This window comes from Topomyia yanbarensis, chromosome 3, assembly GCF_030247195.1.
Source record: "Topomyia yanbarensis strain Yona2022 chromosome 3, ASM3024719v1, whole genome shotgun sequence".
In the NCBI taxonomy this organism is placed as follows: Eukaryota; Metazoa; Arthropoda; class Insecta; order Diptera; family Culicidae; genus Topomyia; species Topomyia yanbarensis.
Genome location: NC_080672.1, coordinates 117,534,419 through 117,558,252, shown reverse-complemented (window position 1 = coordinate 117,558,252; position 23,834 = coordinate 117,534,419). Strand labels below are relative to the sequence as shown.

Here is a 23,834-nt window from a genome sequence, read left to right as displayed (position 1 = left end):
TAAACGCTTGATTAAAATGCCAATCGCCGTTAATTATTTCTTGCTTTGTAGTTCGCACTAAACTCGCAAGGCAACACAAGTTTTATCGTAGAAGTTTGCTAAAAAAAACAACTGAAATAATGAGTTTTCCTTGATTTTTGAGCTCCAAATGAAAATTTGAGGCCAAATGTACCTAGAGTTGCATGCTCCAAAAGTAATCAATGGGTTTTGCATCTATAGGAACCGGAATTAGCAATTGCGACACTATTGCTACATGCGGAGCAAGCGGTTTTAAATGCAAAAATTGGTTCAAAACCGAATCGAAAGCTTTCATTTAACATATAATCATCACCTGTAGATCTTTCCATCTTCTTAATGCGTTTAAATTTAAGCACAATGCGTAAATATTAGAAAAAAATGTGAATAGCAAACTTATAAAAAGTATTTAAGTACACATGATCTAAATGTAACGAATTGTTTATTGAGAAAATAGAAGAAAAAAAATTCGGTAAAATAATTTTCTGGGTTTTGGTACTTTCTGCGGAACAGTTTTCTGGGTTATGGTTCTTTCTGGGTGAAAGTTTTCTGGGCTTTGGTACTTTCTGGGGATCAGTTTTTTGGGAATTAGTACTTTCTGGAATATGTGTTTCTGGGGAAAAAGCTTCGGTATTTTTTCTTCTGGGGAATGGTTTTCGAGGGAATGTTATACAATCAAAAAAAACAGCAATGTAAAATTTTTGGTCTCGTTCAGGCGCAGCTTTCTGCTGCGTGTTGAGATCCTTTTTCTAGGGGGCGAAATTTTGCCAGTGTTGTCCACTGCAATTTGAGGTTCGATCCGTTTGTCTTCTTTCGCGTTGTCGTTTATGTCCATGTCCTCATCCGTACTACTTTCCTGTTGCTCGTGGTCAGATGTTCCAGTTTGTGTCTTCCTCTTATCGGTCGTTATTGTATGTTCGTATTTTCCTGCATTCGTTTCGTTGTTGTTGTTACTGGTTGTTGGTGCTTGATCCGGAGATGTTGGTTTTGCAGCTGTTAGGGGTTTAGCGTAAGATGGTTGTGTGCTGATTTCAGTTGAGTTACGGGTTAAAGAGTGCGGCCACACAGTAAATTCCCATATAAACTGGTACCGCCATGAAAGCCAAATGATGTAAAACATATTAAAATGGGTGCATCATTACTCTAGTTTGTGGGTCTGGATCACTAATGATCAACCAAAGCAGCTTTGATTACATTGGCCACCTATGACGGTTCATGATGCCTCCCGGAAACTCGCCAAGTTCCTAAGCTAATATCACACCGATTCCCCAGCGAATTTACTACTGATTTTTACTGTACTTGATTTCAAATGAAAGATATAGTAATCCCATTGACTGCTGATGAATTTCATTCGGTTCTGATTCTTGGTTCCGGAGTTACAGGTTGGTTAGTAAGGTTACACTGGAATTTCCCATATTACAATCGTAATACCACAGAGGCTAAAAACTATTGAAATAGTCACCAAATTACATCTAATCGCAGATCTATATAACTGATTACCACGCAAACATTCTTTGAATATAGTGTCCACTATCGACGATTCCGGAAGGGTTGTATACCATTCCCCCGAAAGCCATTTCCCAGAAAGGCATTCCCCAGAATTCCTTTCCCCAGAATGTACCATTCCCCAGAAAGACATTTCCCAGAATGTACCAATCCCTAGAAAACCATTATCCAGAATGCCCCATTCCCCAGAAAGTCATTCCCCAGAATGCCCCATTCCCCAGAATGCCCCATTCCCCAGAAAAGTTATGGTTTTTATTTATTATTTGTGGTTAAGCCAAAGGTTTACGCATACCTAATTAAAGAAACTTATGCGGTGTTAAGCTGCTGAGGATGTACCGTCGAAAGCGGCGGCCTCTCGCAAGCAAACTTATTATCCTCTCGTATAGCCGGTTTACTCGAACATAGGACTTGGTTCCTTCGTTCAAACATGAACAGTTCTTTGAATTTGTACGCCAAGCAACTCTTGCACGCAAACTTGTGATCTTTTCGTCTGCCCGGTTTATTCAAACATAGATGTTGATTCCTTCTTTGGAGCTTTGGTTGAATCCATATTAAAATCGAAATGAATGCACAAATGGTTTCGCGGGTTTTTAGAGCATTTATCTTTCTTTTGTATTGGGAATGTTTCGTACGCAAATGTACAATTCACCCGATTGCTCGGTTTACTCAAATAGGTTGCACTAAATACATTCGAAAGTATTTTCATACCTTACGCTAAATGGTACTTATAGCACAGAGTTACAGATATAATACTCGACAACAATTATTCGTCAATGTTAGCGATCATTTTGAATTGAATATATTATTAGTTGGGACTGCTGTCGTATTTGCGATTATGGCGCCACTGACATACGCGCAAGTATACGGGGGATACACCAATTGCTCCTGGGCCTGAGGGTTGACTAATTTGTAAATGAGTGGTTGGAACCGTGTATAAAAGGTGTAGCTAGTGTTTTGGCCGAATTGGCGCAACGATATTTTTGCGAGGAGCCGCCACTTTCGACGGCCTATCCGTACTAGCTTAACATCGTGCATCATGTATCAGTTCCTTGACTTAGGTAATGTACAAAGTTTTCGTTTCGCCACACAACCTTACTTACATAACACTGTTACATTCTTTTGGATCCTAGGAAGGGGGCTACCCTAGGGGCAGATCACTTGTGATGCATTTTTAAAAATCAGCGAAATTAAATGCATTTATTTCCATCAAAATAGAAATTCATAATGTATTTTGCGTTGCGTGCAATGTTTTTGCGTTGCGTGCAATGTTGTTTGTGTTGCGTGTAAGACGTCAAAACTATAGACACTCATAGTAATAGACCAGCGAAGGTACTTTTATCGAGCCAAACGAACTGTCAAAATCCGAAGCCAAACGAGCATGACGTCATTCAATGCAAACAAGCAGAACAAGTATTGCGATTTTATTTAAAAAAATATATTTTGTTATTCTTAGTAAGCTTCACTTTTCGTGTACGTATTAGTATTTCACAGTGTTATTTAGAAAGATATTTATTGTGTTTAATATAACTACACAAAAAGCATTTTAATTATGTTCTTTTTCATCAACTTTGTGTTTCTGAAGAAATTGGATTTTTTTCTATCTTTTCTCAATTTCTTGTTGCTCAGTATCAAACATATAACTTCTCTTTTGATTCATATATTGAACAACTTGAAAAATTATTTTGATAAAAAGAGAAGATCGAATACAGTCGAGCACGTTCGAGCTTGCACATTTTTGGGTGATGCCAGTTTAACATGCTTGTTTTTTTAGTTGCCAGTTTTGCGGTTTTACATCCGCGAGTCTATTACTATGAGTGTTTATAGTCAAAACCATACAGAAAATGGAAATTAAATGCATTTTTTTCAATTTGATGCACATTTGTTACACATTCTTAGAGTGACCTGCCCCTAGCAAAGAGAATAGTGAAAGAGACGCAGAGTGAAAATCAGTCAAAACGGCAACACTCCCTTTACGATGATTTCAACACTAGAATTTGGCAACCGTTTCCAAAGGCAGCACTTTAAATGACTCCTATTATATTTTAAAAACAAACCTTTTGTCGATCGTTGAATTTGTATATCAAACGATGTGCATTTCGAAACAAAGAGATGAAATAATTCTAAAACTTGTTTTTACTCATACATAGACTCTAGAATGCACCTTACAATCACGATTGCACTAAATTCTGACGAAAATTCAAATTTTTTTTTGATAGATTTACAATACTTATCTCCTCCAACTCAGGCATGAGTAATGTTTATTTACATTGCACGATTGGTCTGCTCAATAAGGTATTTTTGGCTTCACACTATTCGTCTCTTTTCCTATTCTCTTTGCCCTAGAGGCTACCGCTTTCTATGGTTGTTATTAAATGGCACTGAAAAACACACCTGTACTGAATTTTGCGATTTGTCCTATATGTATGTTTATATTATTAAAAGAAAAGTAAAAATATTGCTATTGTCTAGTGATGCTACCAGTACACTTTTCGAGCGGAGCAATATGACCAACATAATGAAAAAATGTTATGATTTTCATCAACAAAATTTCCCACTTCAAAAAAAAAATGTCTGGGAAATGGTTATATCTGTAAAATGAACTTATGAGCATTGGTTCATTCTGGATATAGTTTTCTGGAGAATAGTTCTTTCTGGGGAAAACACTTCGGTATTTTAGCTTCTGTGGAATGATTTTTCGGGAAAGTTAGCTATTCTTTATTTAAATTCGGAATAAATAATGTCATCCTAACTTACGGTTTCAACACAATGCAAATCATTTCAAATGTGATCGAAGAATGTTGATCGATGGAAATGGGAACGAGTAGTACGTTTGAAAAGATCGAATCTATAAAAAAAAGTTACTTTTCTGGGGAATGACTTTCTGGGAGATGGTGCATTCTGGGGTATGGAATTCTGGGGAATGGTACATTCTGGGAAATGACTTTCTGGGGAATAGTACATTCTGGGGGATGATATTCTGGGGAGTGGAATTCTGGGGAATGGCTTTCTGGGGAATGATTTTCGGGGGAATAGTATACAATCTTCCGGAAGTCCCGGATTCCGGGCATATCCCACTATTAAAGTTACATCGGCTCTGACTGAATCAATTTTCTCAAACCAAGTCGCAAATGGAAGGCAAAATATGCAGTTGAGTTTTGCGGCGCCACCTCCCCGCTCCGTTGCCATTACACTCCACTCCTTCATCACCTCAACCCCACCCCGCCCCCTTTTGGACCAGCCTCTAACCCGCATTGCCTTCATCCACCCCGTACACCGAAATATAAGATGAAGGATTTCTGACGCATCCTCCACGCTCACTCAGACAACCCTTCCACCTCCTTTTACAAATCCATTCAACCAGCATTTCAAAATATGATCGCATAAAAAGAATATTGAACTCACGCTAATTAAGCTAATTAAATATTAAACTTTTTTGTTTAAAGTGTGTTAGCGTCGCCTTTAATGGTAGTCGTGGGATACGTGCTAAGTGTAATAAGAATGCAGTAGGTAGATATTTCCACAATTATATTGAACATAACCAGCTAATGAATCATAGTTTGGATAAATGAGAAAGGCACAATCGCAGCACTAGGTGGGTTAAAACAGGTTTTAGTTATTACTTCGGGTCAGGAATCAGCAGTGGCGCGTCGCCGTCTGCGAAGGGTCCGCAAATCGTCTTCCACCTGGTCGATCCATCGTGCTCGCTGCGCGCCACGTCTTCTTGTGCCGGTCGGATTGCAATGGAGAACCGTTTTCACCGGGCTATTGTCCGACATTCTGGCTACGTGCCCGGCCCACCGTAGTCGTCCAATTTTCGCGGTATGACAGATGGGCGGCTCCCCCAACAGCTGATGCAACTCATGGTTCATTCGCCGTCTCCATGTGCCGTCTTCCATCTGCACTCCACCGTAGATGGTACGCAGCACTTTCCGTTCGAAGACACCAAGTGCGCGTTGGTCCTCCACGAGCATGGTCCAGGTCTCGTGCCCGTATAGAACTACCGGTCTAATCAGCGTCTTGTAGATAGTCAACTTCGTACGACGGCGAACTCTGTTCGACCGAAGTGTCTTGCGGAGGCCAAAGTAAGCACGATTTCCTGCCACGATGCGTCTACGAATCTCTCTGCTGGTATCATTGTCGGCGGTCACCAGTGAGCCCAAGTACACGAACTCTTCAACCACCTCGATTTCGTCGCCACCGATGCAAACTCGAAGCGGGCGGTTCTCATTCTCTTCTCGTGAACCTCTTCCTATCATGTACTTTGTCTTCGACGTGTTGATGGCAAGTCCGACGCGCTTGGCTTCTTTTCAGTCTGATGTAGGCTTCCTCCATCTTCTCAAAGTTTCGTGCAATAATATCAACGTCATCGGCGAAGCCAAGTAGCTGAACGGACTTTGTGAAAATCGTACCACTCGTGTCGATCCCTGCTCTTCTTATTACACCTTCCAGGTTTTTTCCACACCTTCTGTCCCGTCCAGCAAAGTTCCTGCAGCGCCACGACATCGAAGTTGCGGGGGTGTAGCTCGTCGTAGATTATCCTGTCACATCCTGCGAAGCCGAGCGATCTGCAGTTCCTGCGAAGCCGAGCGATCTGCAGGACCAGTTAAGATACCCGGTTATAATTTTGTACGACACTCGCTCCCCTGCGGAAGAGGACGGGGTGCCAAAGCCTGCGGTGGAGTAGGACTGTATGTGGCGAAGCATATCAAAATCACCCCAATAATCAAATCTTCATTTGACCCTGCTGTTCCGATTGCTCAACGCTTGGAGTTTTTAGCCATTAGAGCAAGAATTAACAACCTCAATGTTGGTGTAGTAGTGCTGTACAATCCATCTGGCAACAACCAATTTCTAATTCAAAGATATGAAAATCTCGTACTTGATCTGCTCGAGTTCAGCTTCGACAGGATCTACATTGTCGGAGATTATAATGTCAACGTTTCTGCAGCACAACCTTCCAGCAACCTTACTGATTTACGACGGCTTGACCAAATCTTCAACCTTACTGTCCTTAATACTCCTCCTACCCGTATTACAGAAACTTCCTCGACTACAATTGACCTTTTGGTCACAGGCTCTCCCAACTCAATTGTGAAGTCATCGACGTCAACAGGTAACTCAATTTCTGACCACGAAGTTGTTTATCTAATCGCTGACATACGAGTGAGGAAACCACCCCCGCAAAGAAGAACATACAGAAACTTCCGCAGAGTCAACCTAGTTCGACTACAAGCAGATTTCCAGGCTAGAGACCAGCAGCCAATACTGGAATGTGCTGATATCGGTAGAAAAGCGGAGCTTGTGACAGAGGAAATACGAGTGCTTCTTGACCATCATGTTCCCGAGCAAACCGTTATTATACGCGATCAACGTACTCCATGGATCACAAGCGAAATCGAGCGAACATTTAAACTCAGAGACCTGGCTTTTCAACTTTATTCGAGAAACCCCAACAGAACAAGAGGTGATCTTCAATGGCACGATTATTGCACCAAACGCGACAGAGTGAGGACACTAATTGCGACTGCAAAGAAGAAATATGCGAACAAAAACTTTTCTCCCGGGCTACCTGCCAAGAAACTGTGGAGCAATCTCCAGAGGGATGGTATTCACAACAACGCCAAACGTAACATAGCTGATACGCAAACTGATGTTCAGCAGCTAAATCAGTTTTTCGCCGAGGGTCACGCGAACCTTCAATCACAAAAACAGCAATCAGCTCCAACTTTACCTCCGCACGATAACGACAGCAACACCAACTGGAATAGTACCACCCACAGAAGGTTCACATTCAGGCGCACGGATGCAGCAGACGTGTCGAAGAGAATCTTCGAAATATCATCAAACGCAACGGGTTCGGACAATATCCCCATATCGTTTGTAAAAATGCTTTGCCCTTTCATACTGCCTCTACTTGTAAATCTTTTTAATACCATCATCGACTCGCACAAGTTTCCCGAACCCTGGAAGAAAGCCATAGTCACGCCGATTCCGAAAACAGCAAATCCTGTGGAACCTAAGGACTTCCGGCCGATAAGTGTGCTTCCCGCGATTTCGAAAATTTTAGAGAAAATACTGCTTCTTCAAATTACCGAACGCTTACAGGTAGCTGATCCGCCTCTTTTAGACAAGCATCAGTCAGGCTATAGGAAACAGCATAGTACTACCACAGCCCTTGTTAAGGTTGTGCATGATATATTCAACAATTTCGACGGAAATCTCTGCACTGTCATGGTACTTGTGGATTTTTCCATGGCTTTTAATTGTGTTCGACACATAACGCTACAGCAAAAGCTCCAAACTGAATTCGGCTGCTCAATTGATTAGATCCTTCTTGCAAAACAGGAGCCAAGTGGTTAAGCTTGGCGAAGAGGTTTCCATGGCGAAGTTTCTTGTGGACGGAACCCCACAAGGATCATGCCTTAGTGCGTTACTGTTCAGTTTATTCATAAACAGCTTACCCCGCACTCTCAGATGTGAGTATCACCTATATGCCGACGATCTACAAGTCTACATCTCCGGACCAATAGCTGATGTAAACATGCTGGTACACAGAATCAACGAAGACCTGTACTCTGTTGAGCGCTGGGTAGCCGAAAACAACCTCTTTCCCAATTCCAAGAATACTCAAGCCATCTTTTTCTGTAAGACAGGGTATATTGTTCCTACAGCTGACATTATGTTCTGCGGACAGGTTGTTGCAGTGAGTGATAGTGTTGTCAACCTAGGGCTGCTAATGGACAACAACCTTAAGTGGACTGACCAAATAAACGAAGCGACGATGCGAGCATACAACAATCTACGCACATTTAGACGATTTGCACCAGTACTGCCTCTTCAAGTACGTCTCAAACTAGTCCAAGCGGTAGTAATGCCCGTATTCACTTACTGTGACATAGTGTACTATCCTGGCCTCTCGGCAGAGCATAAAGAAAGACTGCACAGATGCTTTAAATCGTCGATCAGATTTGTCTTTAAAATGACAAGATTCGAAACAACAGCCAACGTGCGAAACGCGATTTTCGGCCATGATCTTCCCGACAACTACCGTCACCGAATATGCTGTTTTTTCGCCAGGCGTGGGACGATAAACTTCCACAAACATCATGCAACATCTCCAGCGAGGGCTGATGGAACGTACAAGAACGTTCCTGATTCCGCAACACTCATCCAGGAGAAAACTGTGTACTGATATACGGAGTTCCGCTGTGGAACAGGCTACCCACCGATATCAAAATCAAGCCAACACTGTCCTCCTTCAAACTAGCACTTAAATCAAACTAGCACAAAACTAAGACAGTATGTACTATTGTTGTTAAATTAATCTTCCCATGTATAACTTCTATTTAAGATATTATTCCTTGACCTGATTTATAGTTCTAAACTGACAGGCTAGGATACTAGGCTAGCTCGTTAGAGTGTAAACATTTGACGAGTGCGCGTCATAGAAATCGTCGGTGAAAACAATTAGATGAAATTCATTTATTGTTTGCTGCTAACGAATGATCGGCACTTGATGGATGATATGCTGACGTCCAAAACCTTTTCTGGTAACAGGAAATTACGATGAGATATGTTTTCTATGGCATGCAGCCAAAATCCTGATTTTCTCTAATAATCACAAAGATGCACTGATTATCCACTGTGTCTAGAGTAATTATGGCGTAATTTACGTCATGAATCCGTTGCATATTATTTTTTTTTTCACCGTAAGAGCTCAAATATTGTCAATTAACATCATTCGAGAAATCCATTTGTTTATCTCAACGATTTCTCTGACGTCACCGACAATTGTTAATTCGCGGAGTAGCAAGCCTCGTTTCTGTGAGCCGTGATCGTACGATTAATAATAAAGGATGATCCATAAATGACGTAGCAAACTTTGAGTGATTTTTAACACTCCCCTCCTCCATCGTAGCATTTGTCCCTTGTCCCAGTAAATTCTCTTTAAAAATTCTATTCTATTCCTCTTTAAAAAAGCTACGTAGCATGACATGACTCCCTACCCCCCCTGTCGTCACACATCATCACAAAATAGAAAACTCCCCCCTCCCCCATATAATGCTACGTCATTTATGGATGATCCCTAAACAATAATAAACATTGCAGTCCGCCGTGTTTTAATTCGTCCCGTTTGCTATCTTTCAGCACAAACATTGAACCTTTGTCGCCGGATATTTTACGAAACCACTATGGAAGCGTTTCAGAAACGATGTACTTTACAAGCGCGTGAAACGGTAGCACGAGAATACCAGTGCGAAGGAAAAAAGAAAACCTGCCAGCGAGATCCCAGGAGCACTTGCACAAGCCTACCGATCTTTGTGAGCAGTTCGACAGAGTGCAAAGTGAGATAGAGGAGCAGTCTCAAGTGGTCGAAGAAATAAACTCGATTGTTAATCACCTGTTAGAATTCTAAAAAATGTATTACCATGTGAAAGGGCGCTACATCATACTACTCGGTGCACATAACCTCAACGGAAGCTGCGAAGGATCAATCGTCGAACCAACAGACGATCTGAAGGACGCGATAAAGTTGCTTCTCGATTCGCAACGAATTTGAATGGCGTCGCAGGCTGCAGCCTCGAACACCATGTCACAAATGGCTGGCCAAGTTGGTTCCGTGAATCGGATTCTGTAGCAGCATACGTCACGATTCTCAAAACTAGCTACTCTGTGAACTTTCTTAGTTTGGGTAAAACGTCTTCCACGAAGTACGTGCATTGATCGGCTCTGCTTGCATGAACTCGCTGATCACCTATCAAACCTTCAAACGTCTTGGCCTGGAAAAGCGCAATGCTAACACTCTTATGAGCGGTATCACCAGGGGGAAACCCTGCAAGACAACTGGAGCAGTCACGCTGCAAATATCATCGCGATTCGACAATCGTATCGTCATTGTGACGGATGCCTTAATTTTAAATCATCTGGCTCTGGATCAACAGTTTGACGTCGATACTACTGCTTTGACCGAGGCACCTCTCGCAGATTGTAGCTTGGTAATTGTGGTAAGACTGATCCTCTGTTGGATATAGAATCTGATTTTTCCATTCTAGAACCGGACAAGCTGTATGACGGTCTAGGTATACCAATAGCACAGAATCCCGTCTTGGGCTACCTGGTTGGTGGTCATTTCAACACATCGGATACCAACAATCATCGTGCGGTACTCGGCTTAACGACAACAATCAACCTGGACCAAACACTCCGAAAATTCTGGGAAGTAGAGGAGGTACCTAAAACCCAGTAGCCCACCCCAGACGAGCTTCGTGCTGCTGAGCATTTCAAATCCACCATATCCCGGAACGAAGAAGGGCGATTCGTGGTTTGCTTTCCCTTGAACCGTACCAAGCCTGAACTGGGCGAATCGGCCACTGCTGCCATCCGGCACAATGGAGTGAAAATTTAGCATCGACCAAAAACAACTTTACCAAGAGTTTATGGCTGATTTCTATTTGGATGATTTGCTCTCCGGGACGGATTCTATCGACGAAACAAAGCTTCTTCGCAGTGATATCACTGAAGTTCCAGCAAGCAGTGGTTTTGTTCTGCGAAACTTTAAACTCGTTTTTTTTAAATCAATAAAATGTCACTAAGTCCGGTCTGACCTAACACCGACCATACAGGGAACGCACGCAATCTTCAAAGACAATACGCATGTTACATTTTGTTATCAGGGAAGAAGTTGGGGTCTGATTTTGGGTTGAAGGTTCTAGCGTGTATTTAGTACCCTGCCCTTTTGCTCAGTAAGGGGAATGGGCGCGTTGTGTCTGGTTGGTCGAGGCACAATTCGATTGTGAGTCAGTGAATGCATGACGCACAAAAGAGCCTGAGCCGATTGCAATTACTGTCAGGGATCAATCGAAGACTTAGAAATGGAAACGTGTACGTCATTAAAATCGGTTTAGTTTACATAGTTATAATTCGCCAACCGCTTTGGGTCATAATATAATATATTTAAACGCAGTGTATTTATCACAAAATATGACTAACCATGTTCCTGTTTCATGTCCGTTGAACCATTCTGAGTGGCCAACATAAATTTATTTTTTCGTAATACTCACCTCTTTCCTTTCTGTATCGTTTTAGTTAATTTTTTTTCTTCTCTGGAGAAGCGGACAAGATTTACGAAAGCCTAATGATGTACAAAAACTCATGCATATGATTATCAAGAGTGAACAAAAAGATGATAGCTCTCAGTATATCGCTGATCGAGAATCTACAACCATATGTACACAATACTGGCACCTCAAGCAACATTCGATTCCTCGATTCCACAATGCTGAGAAATAAGTTCTAAAAATATCTAATATTTACTGCTTGTTAATGTCGCACAATTCAACGCACCCACCGGAAGGCTAAGTAAGAAAGATCTGCTGATATCTCTTTTATCCTGGGAGATTCGGAAACAATTAATTAAACTAAGAAACACAATACATATATGCACACATGAATATAAGCAAAAACAAAGGAAAAGAAATGTACAAGTGCACTAACGCCGGAAACTCCTGAACGCACTGAAACAAACAAAAAAAAGGTAGAGTACAAAGGATAAGAAAAAATAACCAATGAAATCGTGGACACAATGAGCTTACTAACAAAACGGAAAAATGACTAAGAAAGAAGAAAGAACGAAGGGAAAGTACCAACTGACCCATGACAGGCAGAGAACGCCGCATAACCTGGGATTAAGGTAATATCAAATGTGCTAAGCCATTCGTACCTTACAGAGAAAGAAGGTGAAATCTAAAATAGCATCCATACTCTCAAAAGAACATGGAATGATGATAAAAAATAGGAGGTAAATATTAGCGTAAAGGTAAATTAAGGAAACGGAAAGGTAAGAATGCAACAAACAATGATAATAATAATGATGCCAAATAATACCAAATGACATTCTTTATATTGAAAAAGGTGTTTAAATGGCGCCCATGCGCTAATTCGTCCTAGTTTAAAATTTGGGCTGAGGGGGGCACGCATTTTTGGCTTAGGGCAGAAATGCCGATCAGACCGGATCTACACCAAAAATGTACTATAAGGAAACTATAAGGAAAGGTTCTAGCGTGTATTTTTACAATCAAAATATGAGCAGTAATGATATACTAAAACGATCTCGCCAAATCCAAATGTTTCTTCACATATTCGTGAATGACTTGGTTGCTTTCGTTCGATTTCTCCGACCGCTAATGTCCATATATTAATCAAGACGATGGCATCTTTTGTCGATGGGTATTTGCTGCGAAAACAGAACCTGCTACTGTCGAGGACAACGGCTGCGGCTTCAATTTTCTACTATGATTATTTTTCCATAACTTCACCACTGCATGTCACTTTTCTAACAGCATTATTTTTTTTCGAGAAAAATATATAACAGATGGAAAAAGCATGTTTTATCAACGTTAACCTTCTATTCCTATTTTCAATTTCTTCGAAAAACTATAGGCACAAATTTCAGGGAATCAACTTACTAACTCGAGGGAATTAGTTCTCTCTATCCTCTGAATCAGTCAATATGCCCACCACCTCAGCCAGTGTTTTAGTGAAGGATATTTTCCGTCTTGCCTGGTAGTGTGGCGTGATGCTGGAAGAGAGTGTCTGTAGAATGATTGAATTGAAGTGATTGTGTATTATTTCGATTAAAATATTACATCGCACAGACTAAAAAACTATAATCTAACTATAAACTATTTTTAATTTGAAAAACTTTTTACTTCTACTAAAATCAAAAAGTTGATAAACGTTGTTGAAGAGCTGGCAGCAAACATCCAGCGGATTATTCTGGCCGTATAGCATACATGTACGATATTTTCTCCGGAAACATCTTCCTGGAACGTTGAAGTCATGCTTTGCTAAGAACGCAGGGAATCTATATTGTTGAGTCGCCTATTTCGTAGCGTAGGTAGCGCAGCGATCTTCGTATGGAGGTAGTTGTAATCGATTTTGCCAGGGCAGCCGACGAAGGGCAAACCTGATAAAGTTCTTCTGTACCCGTTCAAGACTATTAACGGTCTGATACGGGGCCCAAACGGTAACTCCATATTCCAAAATACTGTGTACCAGTGCGATGTATACTGATTTTAGACAGTAAACATCAATGAAATCACGGGTGTTGCGCTTGATGAGTCCAAGTACAGTGTAGGATTTAGCTGTGATAGAAGAAACATGTGCGGTGAACCGTAGTTTACAGTCGAGAGTGATACCTAGATCCTTGACGGATGCGACTCGTTCTACAGGAGCAGAACACATCAAGTATTCGAAAACAATGAGCGATTGTACTCGTGCGAGTAATTATGCTGCATTTCTGAATGTTCACACTCATGCCATTTGTTACACCAATCCATAACCCTTTCGAGGTCCATTTGCAAAGCGCAACAGTCAATCATAGTTTTTATAACGCGATACATTTTCAAATCATTTGCATACATGGCTTTGGTCGATGACAATTCACTGCAGAGGTCGTTCACGAAGAGTACAAAAAGAAGAGGTCCAAGATGATTTCCTTGAGGAGCACCCGATGTAATGTGGAAAGGATCCGATAGTGTAGCTCAAAGTCATACCGAGGCGCTACAGTTCGCAAGGTACGAGGAGATCCAATTGTTCAGTCAGTCCGGCAATCCAGCCCTCCTTAGCTTTTCCACAGCGAGCTGATGAGGAACACGATCAAAAGTTTTCGAGAAATCGATGTACACCGCATCGATCTGTTGTCGTTTTTACAATTTTCAATCAGCGACGACACGTAGCTCATGAGATTAGTAGTTGTCGAGCGCTTTCTTACAAATTCATGCTAGTCCGAAGTGATGATGTGTTTTAATGCGCAGTAGATAACATTTAACAACATACTCTCGAAAATTTTAGGGAAGCAGCTCAAGATTGAAATTCCTTTACAATCGGTGATATCATGTATGTTGTCGGTTTTGTGGATTGGAGTTATCAAAGCTTACTTCCACTTCATGGGGAAATTATTCTTAGCAAGAAAGCGATTGAATAATAGAGATGCTGGTAACGCCAGAGATGAAGAGCAATTCTTGATGAACGACGGTTGGAGCCCGTCCGACCCCGGACCCTTGGAACTATCAACCCTCCGGAGATTAGTATGTACCAGATGTTCGGTGAAAACTGTTGCAGGCAAACTCGGAGTGGACATTGGCAAACTACTCAAGTACGATTCAGACAAAGGTGGTGAGTTACTTAGCACGTTTTGAAAGAATGACGAGAATAGATTTGCTGACTCCGTTGGTGACGTTGATGTCCTGTCTCGATAGTTGACGCCAAATTGCTTGGGATTGTCCTTCATGCTGCATTCAATTCGGGAAACATATGAACGAAAGTGTGTTGCATTCATGAGTTCGCATTGGCGTTCTAATTCACGCACGGACGTTTTGTCGAAGATTTCGTAATTCTGCATTCCAGCAAGGTCTTTTGTTATCCGAACAGCGCGTGCGTTTTCTCGTAGGCACAAGTCGTTGAAATATTGATTCCAGTTCGTTATAAAATCTATTCACCGATTCATGCAGAGTACCCAGCGTTAATATATCAACCCAATTTATTCGTGAAATTTCAGTGTTTATTTCATCATAATCGCATTGATTGAAATCGTAGAATCAACATCGTCATTTATTGACATGGCAAACACAGCGTCAGAGTGATGTTTGGCTGCACCCTAATCTGGACTAAAATTTTCCGAAACACTAAATGATTCCAAACACTAACATTTTCACAAACACTAAATGGATCACCTCGAAAAAATTCAACAAAATATTAGTTCAGGGAAAGGTTACAAAATGCTGAAATTATATCTACGAGTTCTGTCCACTTCGGATTGTCGTAGTTTGTGATATAAGTTAAATAAAAACAACTAGCTAACTGTATAAAATGTTTTAATATAATTTACAATAATATTTATATATGTTGTTGGTTTTCTTACGTTTATATCGATTATATATAAACCAACGTAAACTTCTTCATGCTGCACTGCTGACACTGAACGCTACATTCCACAATCGCATAGAGCTAGATTGATTCTGACCGCTTATTTCGAGGAAACGTATTGTTTACGCATGTTAAATAAGATCCCACTAGCATTAATGCTAACGACATAGAACCAGCAAAGTTCACACGAAATAATTCTATCTATTCCTATCCGTTCCGTCCATATTGTCTGGCTGGAATCAATTGAACTCAACAAAATAGCACGTACGGGCACGCCTTACTCGTGGTTCGAATTAAACATATTCCTAGCTAATGGGAGGATGATTCATGTTTCATATTCGAATACAACTCCTAAATTTATTGATCGAATCGTCCAAGCTATCCGAAAGATATCAATATGTGACTTTTCATGTTTCTATGTACAAAAAGGGGATTTGAGTCTTAAATTATACATTGGTTAAGGATTACTAAAAACGTCACTCTGGTTCGTGATATACATACCAAATGTTGCTTCATGTATACATTGTAATGCTACTTAACAAGTTTTTAACAAAATATCAATGAATCACTCTACTTTTCTTATGGATAAGAATATGTGGTAGTGTTCTAAATGATTGAAAATTGTAAAACTTTTTCCTACAATAAATATGTTCAAATTTTTATTTTTATCTAGTTGATAAAATCCCCCATCCAGTTCGATTGAACGACTTACTGAAGTGTTATTTATACCTTTTGAATCAACAAAACAATTTACGCGGAACAATTAGATGATATTGTTTATCTATTAGATGATAATAATCTCATTATTTTTTCGTCGTTTTTTTTTGTTTCCGATATAAAATTTCAAAATCGTAAAATATCACTCACTTGGATTAACCGATTTACTAGACAATCGAATATTTCGCCAAAAAAGTTCCAAACATCTGCCAAAACTCTCGCGTTAGAATTGAGGTCAAAAAGGTTCTATAAATGGTGTGAAAAAGTTAACGATATTCGATTTTCTTTTCTGTGTAAATTTAAAAAAAAAGTTGAGCTATGGTGTTCAACTGTGTAACAATTGCTAATGAAAAACTGCTTTAATTTTAGTTGTCTAGATTTGGTTCACTACTGATGACTTCATTTGATTTTCCGACATTTGATTATTAGATTTTCCTTCACTAGCATGAAAAATTGTACGGTTGTTAGAACACTTTTTTTTAATTGGCTTTGTTATCTAAAAAAATGATCAAAGTCAATGTTCCCTCAAAGGCAGTTCTAACGAGTATTTATTTCGATCTTTCGCGAAATTTTAATGGGTGTAGAATTCATTAATTCCTCTTATACTCTGTAGAAAGAGAAAAAATCAGCACTACATTTCGTTTCCTATTCGTTCAATTACACTGAAAATATAAACTCATTTTTATCGCCTTCTTGCTAGGCGCATGTCGATTGATTTATTCAGTAGATTTTTTTATTGATCGAATATCCACACGGAGCGATACAAGCCCTACTCCACAGCGAATCCGCACGTCTCCTCAACGGCCTGCGTTAGTTTGTCGTACATCAGCTGATATGAGTCGTACATTGGTAGATCGATCCTGTTGAAACAGGTGTGCGCTTTCGGAAGGTTTTGAAGTGGAGCGTCCGCGGTCAGATGAATCGTGAACAGCCGGGGACCAACGGCCCCGGTAGAACCTTGCAAAGCACGAAAACCTTGTAGCGGTACTCGGCAGGATCCGGTCACGAACTGCAGCAGTTGGGCACGCATCTCCGGTGAGTAGGATTCCACAATCTGAAGAGATATAGATATAGCAGATATGAATAATTTGTTTTAGAATGATTTATTGATTGAAAACTGTTTTCAAAATGTGTTGATGCAGAATTTCTCTTGTTGTGACGAATAAGATACACGTGTGATCGTAGGTGGTAGGTAAATATTTTATCGCGCGAGTGAAAAGGATCGCTACTATTAGAAGTAATTTCCCTTTGAATGCTCCTATAGTTTAAAGCTCGAATCGCAGCATTTTTTGCGTTATAATTCGAAATAATTTTTGCTATAATCCTTGCTCATTATATCATATTTCCAACCTGGCAACAGTCGAATGTAGCTGAAGAAATTATATATCCAGTGCTATCATTATCTCTTTTTCTAAGATTATGCGACTTAATCCGGTCTGACTTAACACCCACCAATTATGCGTGTAATTTCAGTAAGTGTCCCTAAAATATTGCTAGCCCTATATGACCAAGCGATAAGTACCCTAAACTATACTAACCTGCCAGAACCACAATATTTGTGGTGTCTCCTGTGTGCACTGCTTCAGTCGTGTGTGGGCCTTCCAATCGTTGACATCGATTTTGCTTATTCCACCGATTACTAGCTCCAATTCTCGTTCGTCAAACGGTCGCAGAAGCTGGCTTGGTATTAGCTCGCCAAAACCTACCAGATAAAAACAAATGGTTCGTATCAATAAGTCAGCTAATCCACTCAACTCTCTTACCTTTGGATAAAGCTAAGAATTGCTGTTCGATTCCTCGCATAAATCGATAGTTTACGTAAAGTTTCACGTATTCGCGTTTGTTGTCTTCGGTAACTGGCAGTGACGCACCGTTTGACTTGAGCTCGTGTACCTTGAGGGCTCCAAAACTGTTATTTTCTACGCTGAACGTCGAGTCTATTACTCCGTTGATATTGTTTTCACTACAAAGAAAAAAATGTAAAAAGGACTAACCAGTTAAGACTTAATAGCACTTACAGTATCCAGGTCAAACTCCTGTGCAGATCCGGGTCGACATCCTCTATATCATTCAGCGTAATGGGTTTATTGAGCAGCTGTTTGTAGAAAGGAAGCGTAAAGCCTCCATCCAGTACGTGATTGTGAAACACTGCGATGCCAAGTACCCGTCCCACAAAGTGGAAGTACGAGAGATGATCGGGATTTATTCCTGCAAAAATCGGAAATTTGACACGTACAGGTTATAGAAATATGAAACAAGGAAACCTACCAGAATCTTGGTTAATCTGCAACGAGTATCGATCATCACCACTATACTGAAACAACCCATACTGAGGGTTCAGCATTTCTCGGGACAACAAATGAAGCCACTCTCGCGCTACACCTCCGTAATCCAGTCCTTCTTCGCCCTTGAATTTTACCATCAGTCGCTTACGCATGTCACGTGGTCGCATTTTCATTATCAGTCTTAAAAGATTAATTTTAGAAAACAAAAATAGTGATTTAATAAAATTATTGCAACTACCTGTAGCTCTCCTCAAAGATTTCATGTCGGGATACTTCCAAACGACAGTGGCCCGATTGTGGTTGAAGCGTTTGCAATTCAGCTCTTAGCGATCGTATCTTTCCAACCAAATCTCGTCGATACTTGGGTAACAATTCGGCACCGTCCAGCAAACCTTGCGGAAGATCTGCAATATTGCTTGGTGCTGTTCGATGGGGTGTTGTGTCCTAGAAGTACGTTCAGATATGATATATCTATCATTACGACAAATGTTGTGTTTTGAGATACCATTGGTAGACTGGAAGCGGTAGTTTCTGGACCCAACATCAAGCGAGAATTGCCAGGTGTGACTGGAGACGCTCCGTTCGAAACCTGTGGTCCTGCACCGGAAAGAGAGCTAAGGGCAGCAGCAGCTGCTGGTGAAGAGCATCCGCTAGGGCCTGCTGGACTGGAATTAGGTCCGGCCGCTGCTACTGGCGCTGTTTGTTGTGCCTGTTTACGAATCATATGTAGAATGTGTCCATTCAGGCGAGGATCGGTGAACTGAGTAGTTCGATTATTATGATCGACAAAGTACACCCGTCCCGAGGCAGTTTTACGCTGTTCCCAACCATGTGGAAGCGGGCCTAATGTTTCCGGAGCAATATTTTGCGTGTCAAAATCACGAGGAATCCGAGGATCGTGCCAAGTTGACATCTTGGTTGGTATGTGATAGAAGTAGACCTGTCCTTGCTGAGTTGTTCGCATTTCTATGTAGTACCAAAGTAAAGTTGAAAATTAGAATTTGCGAGCAGCCCAATGATGTATTTCTCACAGCCCTTCCGGCGAGAGTGCTAAATTTAAATAAAATGTCTAACAGAATACTTCATCACAGCGCTGCGTCAGACCCGAATTGTAAAGATTCAAAGCTCGCTTGTCACGCTTTACAAATCGGGCTTTTAGGTACCAGCAGTTATGGAGTATTCTGTTTGACCTTCAACGCTAGCGGTTGTGTCGGGCACAAAGTACACATTTTTGGACCTGATATATCAACTGTATGGAATTTGGTTTTATATTATGGGAAAATGACCCATTCTAATAATGATAAACAGGTATTAGGAACTCTAAGATGGCTAGTTAAAGTAAAAAATGAACCTACTTTATACATATTTACTGGTCATTCTTTAAACATTTCTAGTGTATTTCATCGAAACTATCTTTAAGTTATACTATCTACTATCTATAAGGGACCATTCATAAATTACGTAACGCATTTAGGGGGGGAGGGGGTACGACAATTTGTGACAAGTTGTGACATAGGGGGGAGGGGGTGTTAACTAGATCGTTACGTAACATGTTTTCATCGAAGAAAATTTTTTTTTCTTGGAATTTTTTACGTAACAGGGGAGGGGGGATGGAGAAATTTGTGACAATTTGTTACATAGGGGGAGGGGGAGTCAATTTTGGGCAATTTTTGCGTTACGTAATTTATGAATGGTCCCTAAGTTGTAATGCGTTGATATTTCGATCGTAAACCGACAAATGGGCGAAACTAACAAATGTACACAAACAGAGATTTGATTAATATCTGAAAGAGGAGTAAAAATACTTTATAAAAAATATAAAAACTCATTTATAAACATTTCACACTTCGTGAAAATCAATAAAAAACAAAACGGCGGATCCAACTTTCAACTGTAAACAAAAAGCCAGGCGGGTTACGCCTCTGCATTTCTAAGGTAGTGTATACAGGCGAAATTGACAGCATCATTGTTTACAAGGTCCGTAAACAGAATCGCCCTAAACAAAAACCAAGTGCTTGTTACGCCCAGGGGGAATAACAAATCCATATTAAATTTGCAAAAGGGCGTATAAGATTTGTAAACAAACTTTTATTTTGATGGTTTCTCTTAATTTACTATAATTTCGAAGCAGAAAACAATTGCAATTACTTCCACGAAGGGTAAAAATTTACATTAACGCATATTTTTCATGAAATTCCACTCTGCAGCAGACTAATGGACGAAACAAGTTTGTTTACAAAAAACACTTTCGCCCTTTTGAAGAATTAATATTGAAATTTTCCCCTCCAGCGAGCACGGCGAAAGCCACATTTGATTTTTGTTTTTTGGCGACACTGCAGGGCGAAATTGAGAGTTGTCAAAACAAGAGGGCGACTCAAAAATGGCCTAATCAACATTTCATAACAACACTCGGCGAAAAAATCTGTTTTCAATTTTATCAACGAAAACGTTATTATATAAAACATTTTAGTTATGCTTCCGAAAACTAGTATTGTTTTAAAGTGTTTCAATACATTTGAAGGCGCAGTATGCAAACACTGTTAAAATACGATTTAATTTTCTGAACCGAATTTTCAAAGCTATTTTTCTCGATTCGATATCATTGCGACTTCGGCCCTTTGGTCGATTCATGATCGATTTATTATAAGAAAATCAAAAAGAACGAAAATGTGTGTACTTTTACCCGCAAGCTAGCGTTGGAACATTAAAGCATATCTTACCATATCCGGGAGGTAAATCTACGGCAGGCCGTACCAGTGGAGCGCTACCACGTGTCTGTGGTGGCGGCATCACAAGCGGGGGCCGCGCCGTTCTCGATGATCGCCTACGTGAAGATGGTTCCTCCGCGTTGCGAGAGGAACGGCGTGTTCGTTGTGCTGATGATTCCCGACTTCCATCACCTCCTCCTCCTGGGGGTGCTGGTTGTTGAGGTTGAGGTTGTGATCGTCCTGGAACGGACTGCACCTCAATCGAACTGCTGTCCAAAACTCGAATATTACCATTTGATAGATTACAGTTCGGCGCGGGTAAATACGAAGGCACATGTTGTTGTTGTTGAACAACCAAATTACTTGTGTTGCCGTTGTCCCTGGCGGAACCAGTGGCTCCATGTGTGGGCGAATGGCTATTGGCATTGCTATTCGAACTATTGTTATTGCAATTGGAAATGGTTGTGCCATTCATCAGCATTCCGTTACTGGTATTACTGGAATTGGAATTATTCAACGGTGAAAAATTGGCGCTCGTATTGTTTGCATTTGTGCTATTGCCGTTGTGATTATTGTTGCTATTCACGCTACTAGATGCCATGTTACAGTGCACATTAGAAATATTTCCATTAGACTGCGTTGTTCGCAATGTGGACGGATCGATTGACAGTGAACCTATTGCATTTGGCAGACCTGCTAGCGGTGGAGGTTCCCTACAAAAGAACAGGTGTTCATTAAACGCATATCTTAATCGAATCGATTTATTTCAAGTACTAACCTTGCAGACCCCGAATTTCTCGGTGTTAAAAGTTCTGTGTTCGTCTTCGGTGTCACTGGACTATTGATCTCACTAAGCGGACTAGTGCTAGAACTGGGTGTAATCAGTATACTCTCGTCCCGTGTTCGCACGGGACTTTTTGCATCATGCCGACCCAATCCTCCCCCTCCAACTGTACTTAATAATCCACCATTTAAAAGCCCCGTATTATTAGTGTCCAAATCCTTTATCCGTTCTTTATTTGAATTACAGTTCTCCTTGTTGTTGGAGTTGTTGAGCATTATTTCCGCCGAGTGCCTTCGGCTGCCGGAGTCGTTGGACTGAATACTATTGATACTATTATTGGTCGCAGATTTTGACGGACCTGGCGGGATCGAGTCGGCACTGCTGTTGTTACTGCTTCCGTTGCTTAGTGCTGGCGGTACCGTACCAGCCGGTTCCGTGGGGCGAGACCACTGAGTCGTCTTGGTGACATGATTCACATAGTAAACGCGTCCATCTTGTGTCAAGCGCTCCTCCCATCCAGGGGGCAATTCGTCTTTAGCTATTTTCTCATCGTCGTCCGGTCCACGAACGTCGCCGGTTGGTCCGACTATTGCCAGTGGAGTACCACCAGTGGTAGCATCGCGGGACATGAGAGAAACAATGATTTGACCCTTTACCGGTTCCGGGTCATCTTGTGAGGCTTTGCACAGCTCTAGTCGTTGGTCTGTATAAAAAACAAGAACATGAGGATAAATTTTCATTTGAAAGGTACTGAAATTTTAATTGTTTTCAACTGTTTTTTTTCGGTGCGAACGTTATATAGTATGGTTAGTTTCAAAGAAAGTAAACAGCGAAAGTCCCCTATTGTGACGTACCCATTATTTGTTGAAACGCTGCGTTGTAAAACAACTTTTTGTATTTTTAGAAAAGGTTAGCTCTAGGACGATATTCCAATCATACTCACTGGAGCTATGTTGAAAAGTTTTAGTTAACCTTTACAGTACCAAGCTAAAATTTTTCTGAAAATTTTGTTTAAATTTTGCTCTCATTTCGTCAATTTTTGACCGAATTGGATGGAACCGGCTTTAAAAGATCTGGAATTTAGTCCAGTTTCTATATACCGAGTAGTGTTCAAATCCTTGGACCAGTTCCGGAATTAATCCGAATTCCCTTGGGGTATATCCGGCATCCCAGTGCACAGTGGTCCAGGAAGCGAAATTAGCGGGAAACAATTGTTAACGCTTTCATCTTTAGGTTTAGAGATTTGGTGTCTTAGAAACATTTATTATGCGTGACAAACTGCATCTTTTGGCTGAAACTATTTTAGGGTGGTCCTTAAAATGTCAAAGTTGTAGACATTATTTAAAATTATAGTTCAGAGAGAATGATACTTTCTTCTGCAATATTCTAGAACAATCAATTCTGAGCAACTTTGTTGAAGATACTAACTTTGTATCTCAAACCGTTTTCATTTTATAGTGAGTTCCATATCATAACATAGGGTGTCTCTCAAAAAAGCAGTTTTCTCCGTACAGTTTTTAAAATGATTTTTCTCACAAAAGTACCTTTCAGTGTACTTTTGGAGAATGATTAGAGGCAACTTTTGCTGAAGAAAGAAAATTTTCATCTTGTCTGGTTCAAAAGTTATGCTTAATTTTCACTTAAAAATACGCCCTTTTCAAATGACGATATCTCAAAAGGGGGCAAACTAAAATCGATAATTTTGATTGCATTTGAAAGGCTGTACTTTTGCCTACAATATATTGAAAAATTGGAGAACGTTTTTTTGCCTTTCTCAAATAAATCAAATTTAAGTAAAAGCATTTTTGCGTATAATCCTACAGCGCTCATATTAAAAAATATTTGTTTTACGCTGATTCTGTGAATTCTTGTCAAGACTTTTCAAGGATCACA

General features: G+C 40.5%; 1 protein-coding gene across 2 annotated transcripts in view; it reads right to left on the bottom strand.

The window, feature by feature from the left end:
* Positions 1–15,378: 15,378 nt before the first annotated feature.
* Positions 15,379–23,834, bottom strand: part of LOC131688273 (E3 ubiquitin-protein ligase SMURF2) — a 75,815-nt gene continuing 67,359 nt past the window's right edge. For both annotated transcript variants that reach the window (XM_058972460.1, XM_058972461.1), the window contains exons 5-13: positions 21,936–22,644; positions 21,170–21,870; positions 18,955–19,415; positions 18,688–18,893; positions 18,433–18,629; positions 18,183–18,372; positions 17,928–18,127; positions 17,703–17,866; positions 15,379–17,218 (exon numbers count right to left, since the gene is read on the bottom strand). In XM_058972460.1, coding sequence (XP_058828443.1) covers positions 16,934–17,218; positions 17,703–17,866; positions 17,928–18,127; positions 18,183–18,372; positions 18,433–18,629; positions 18,688–18,893; positions 18,955–19,415; positions 21,170–21,870; positions 21,936–22,644 — 3,113 coding nt within the window. In that variant the 3' untranslated portion in view covers positions 15,379–16,933. The remainder of the gene's footprint in view (positions 17,219–17,702; positions 17,867–17,927; positions 18,128–18,182; positions 18,373–18,432; positions 18,630–18,687; positions 18,894–18,954; positions 19,416–21,169; positions 21,871–21,935; positions 22,645–23,834) is intronic.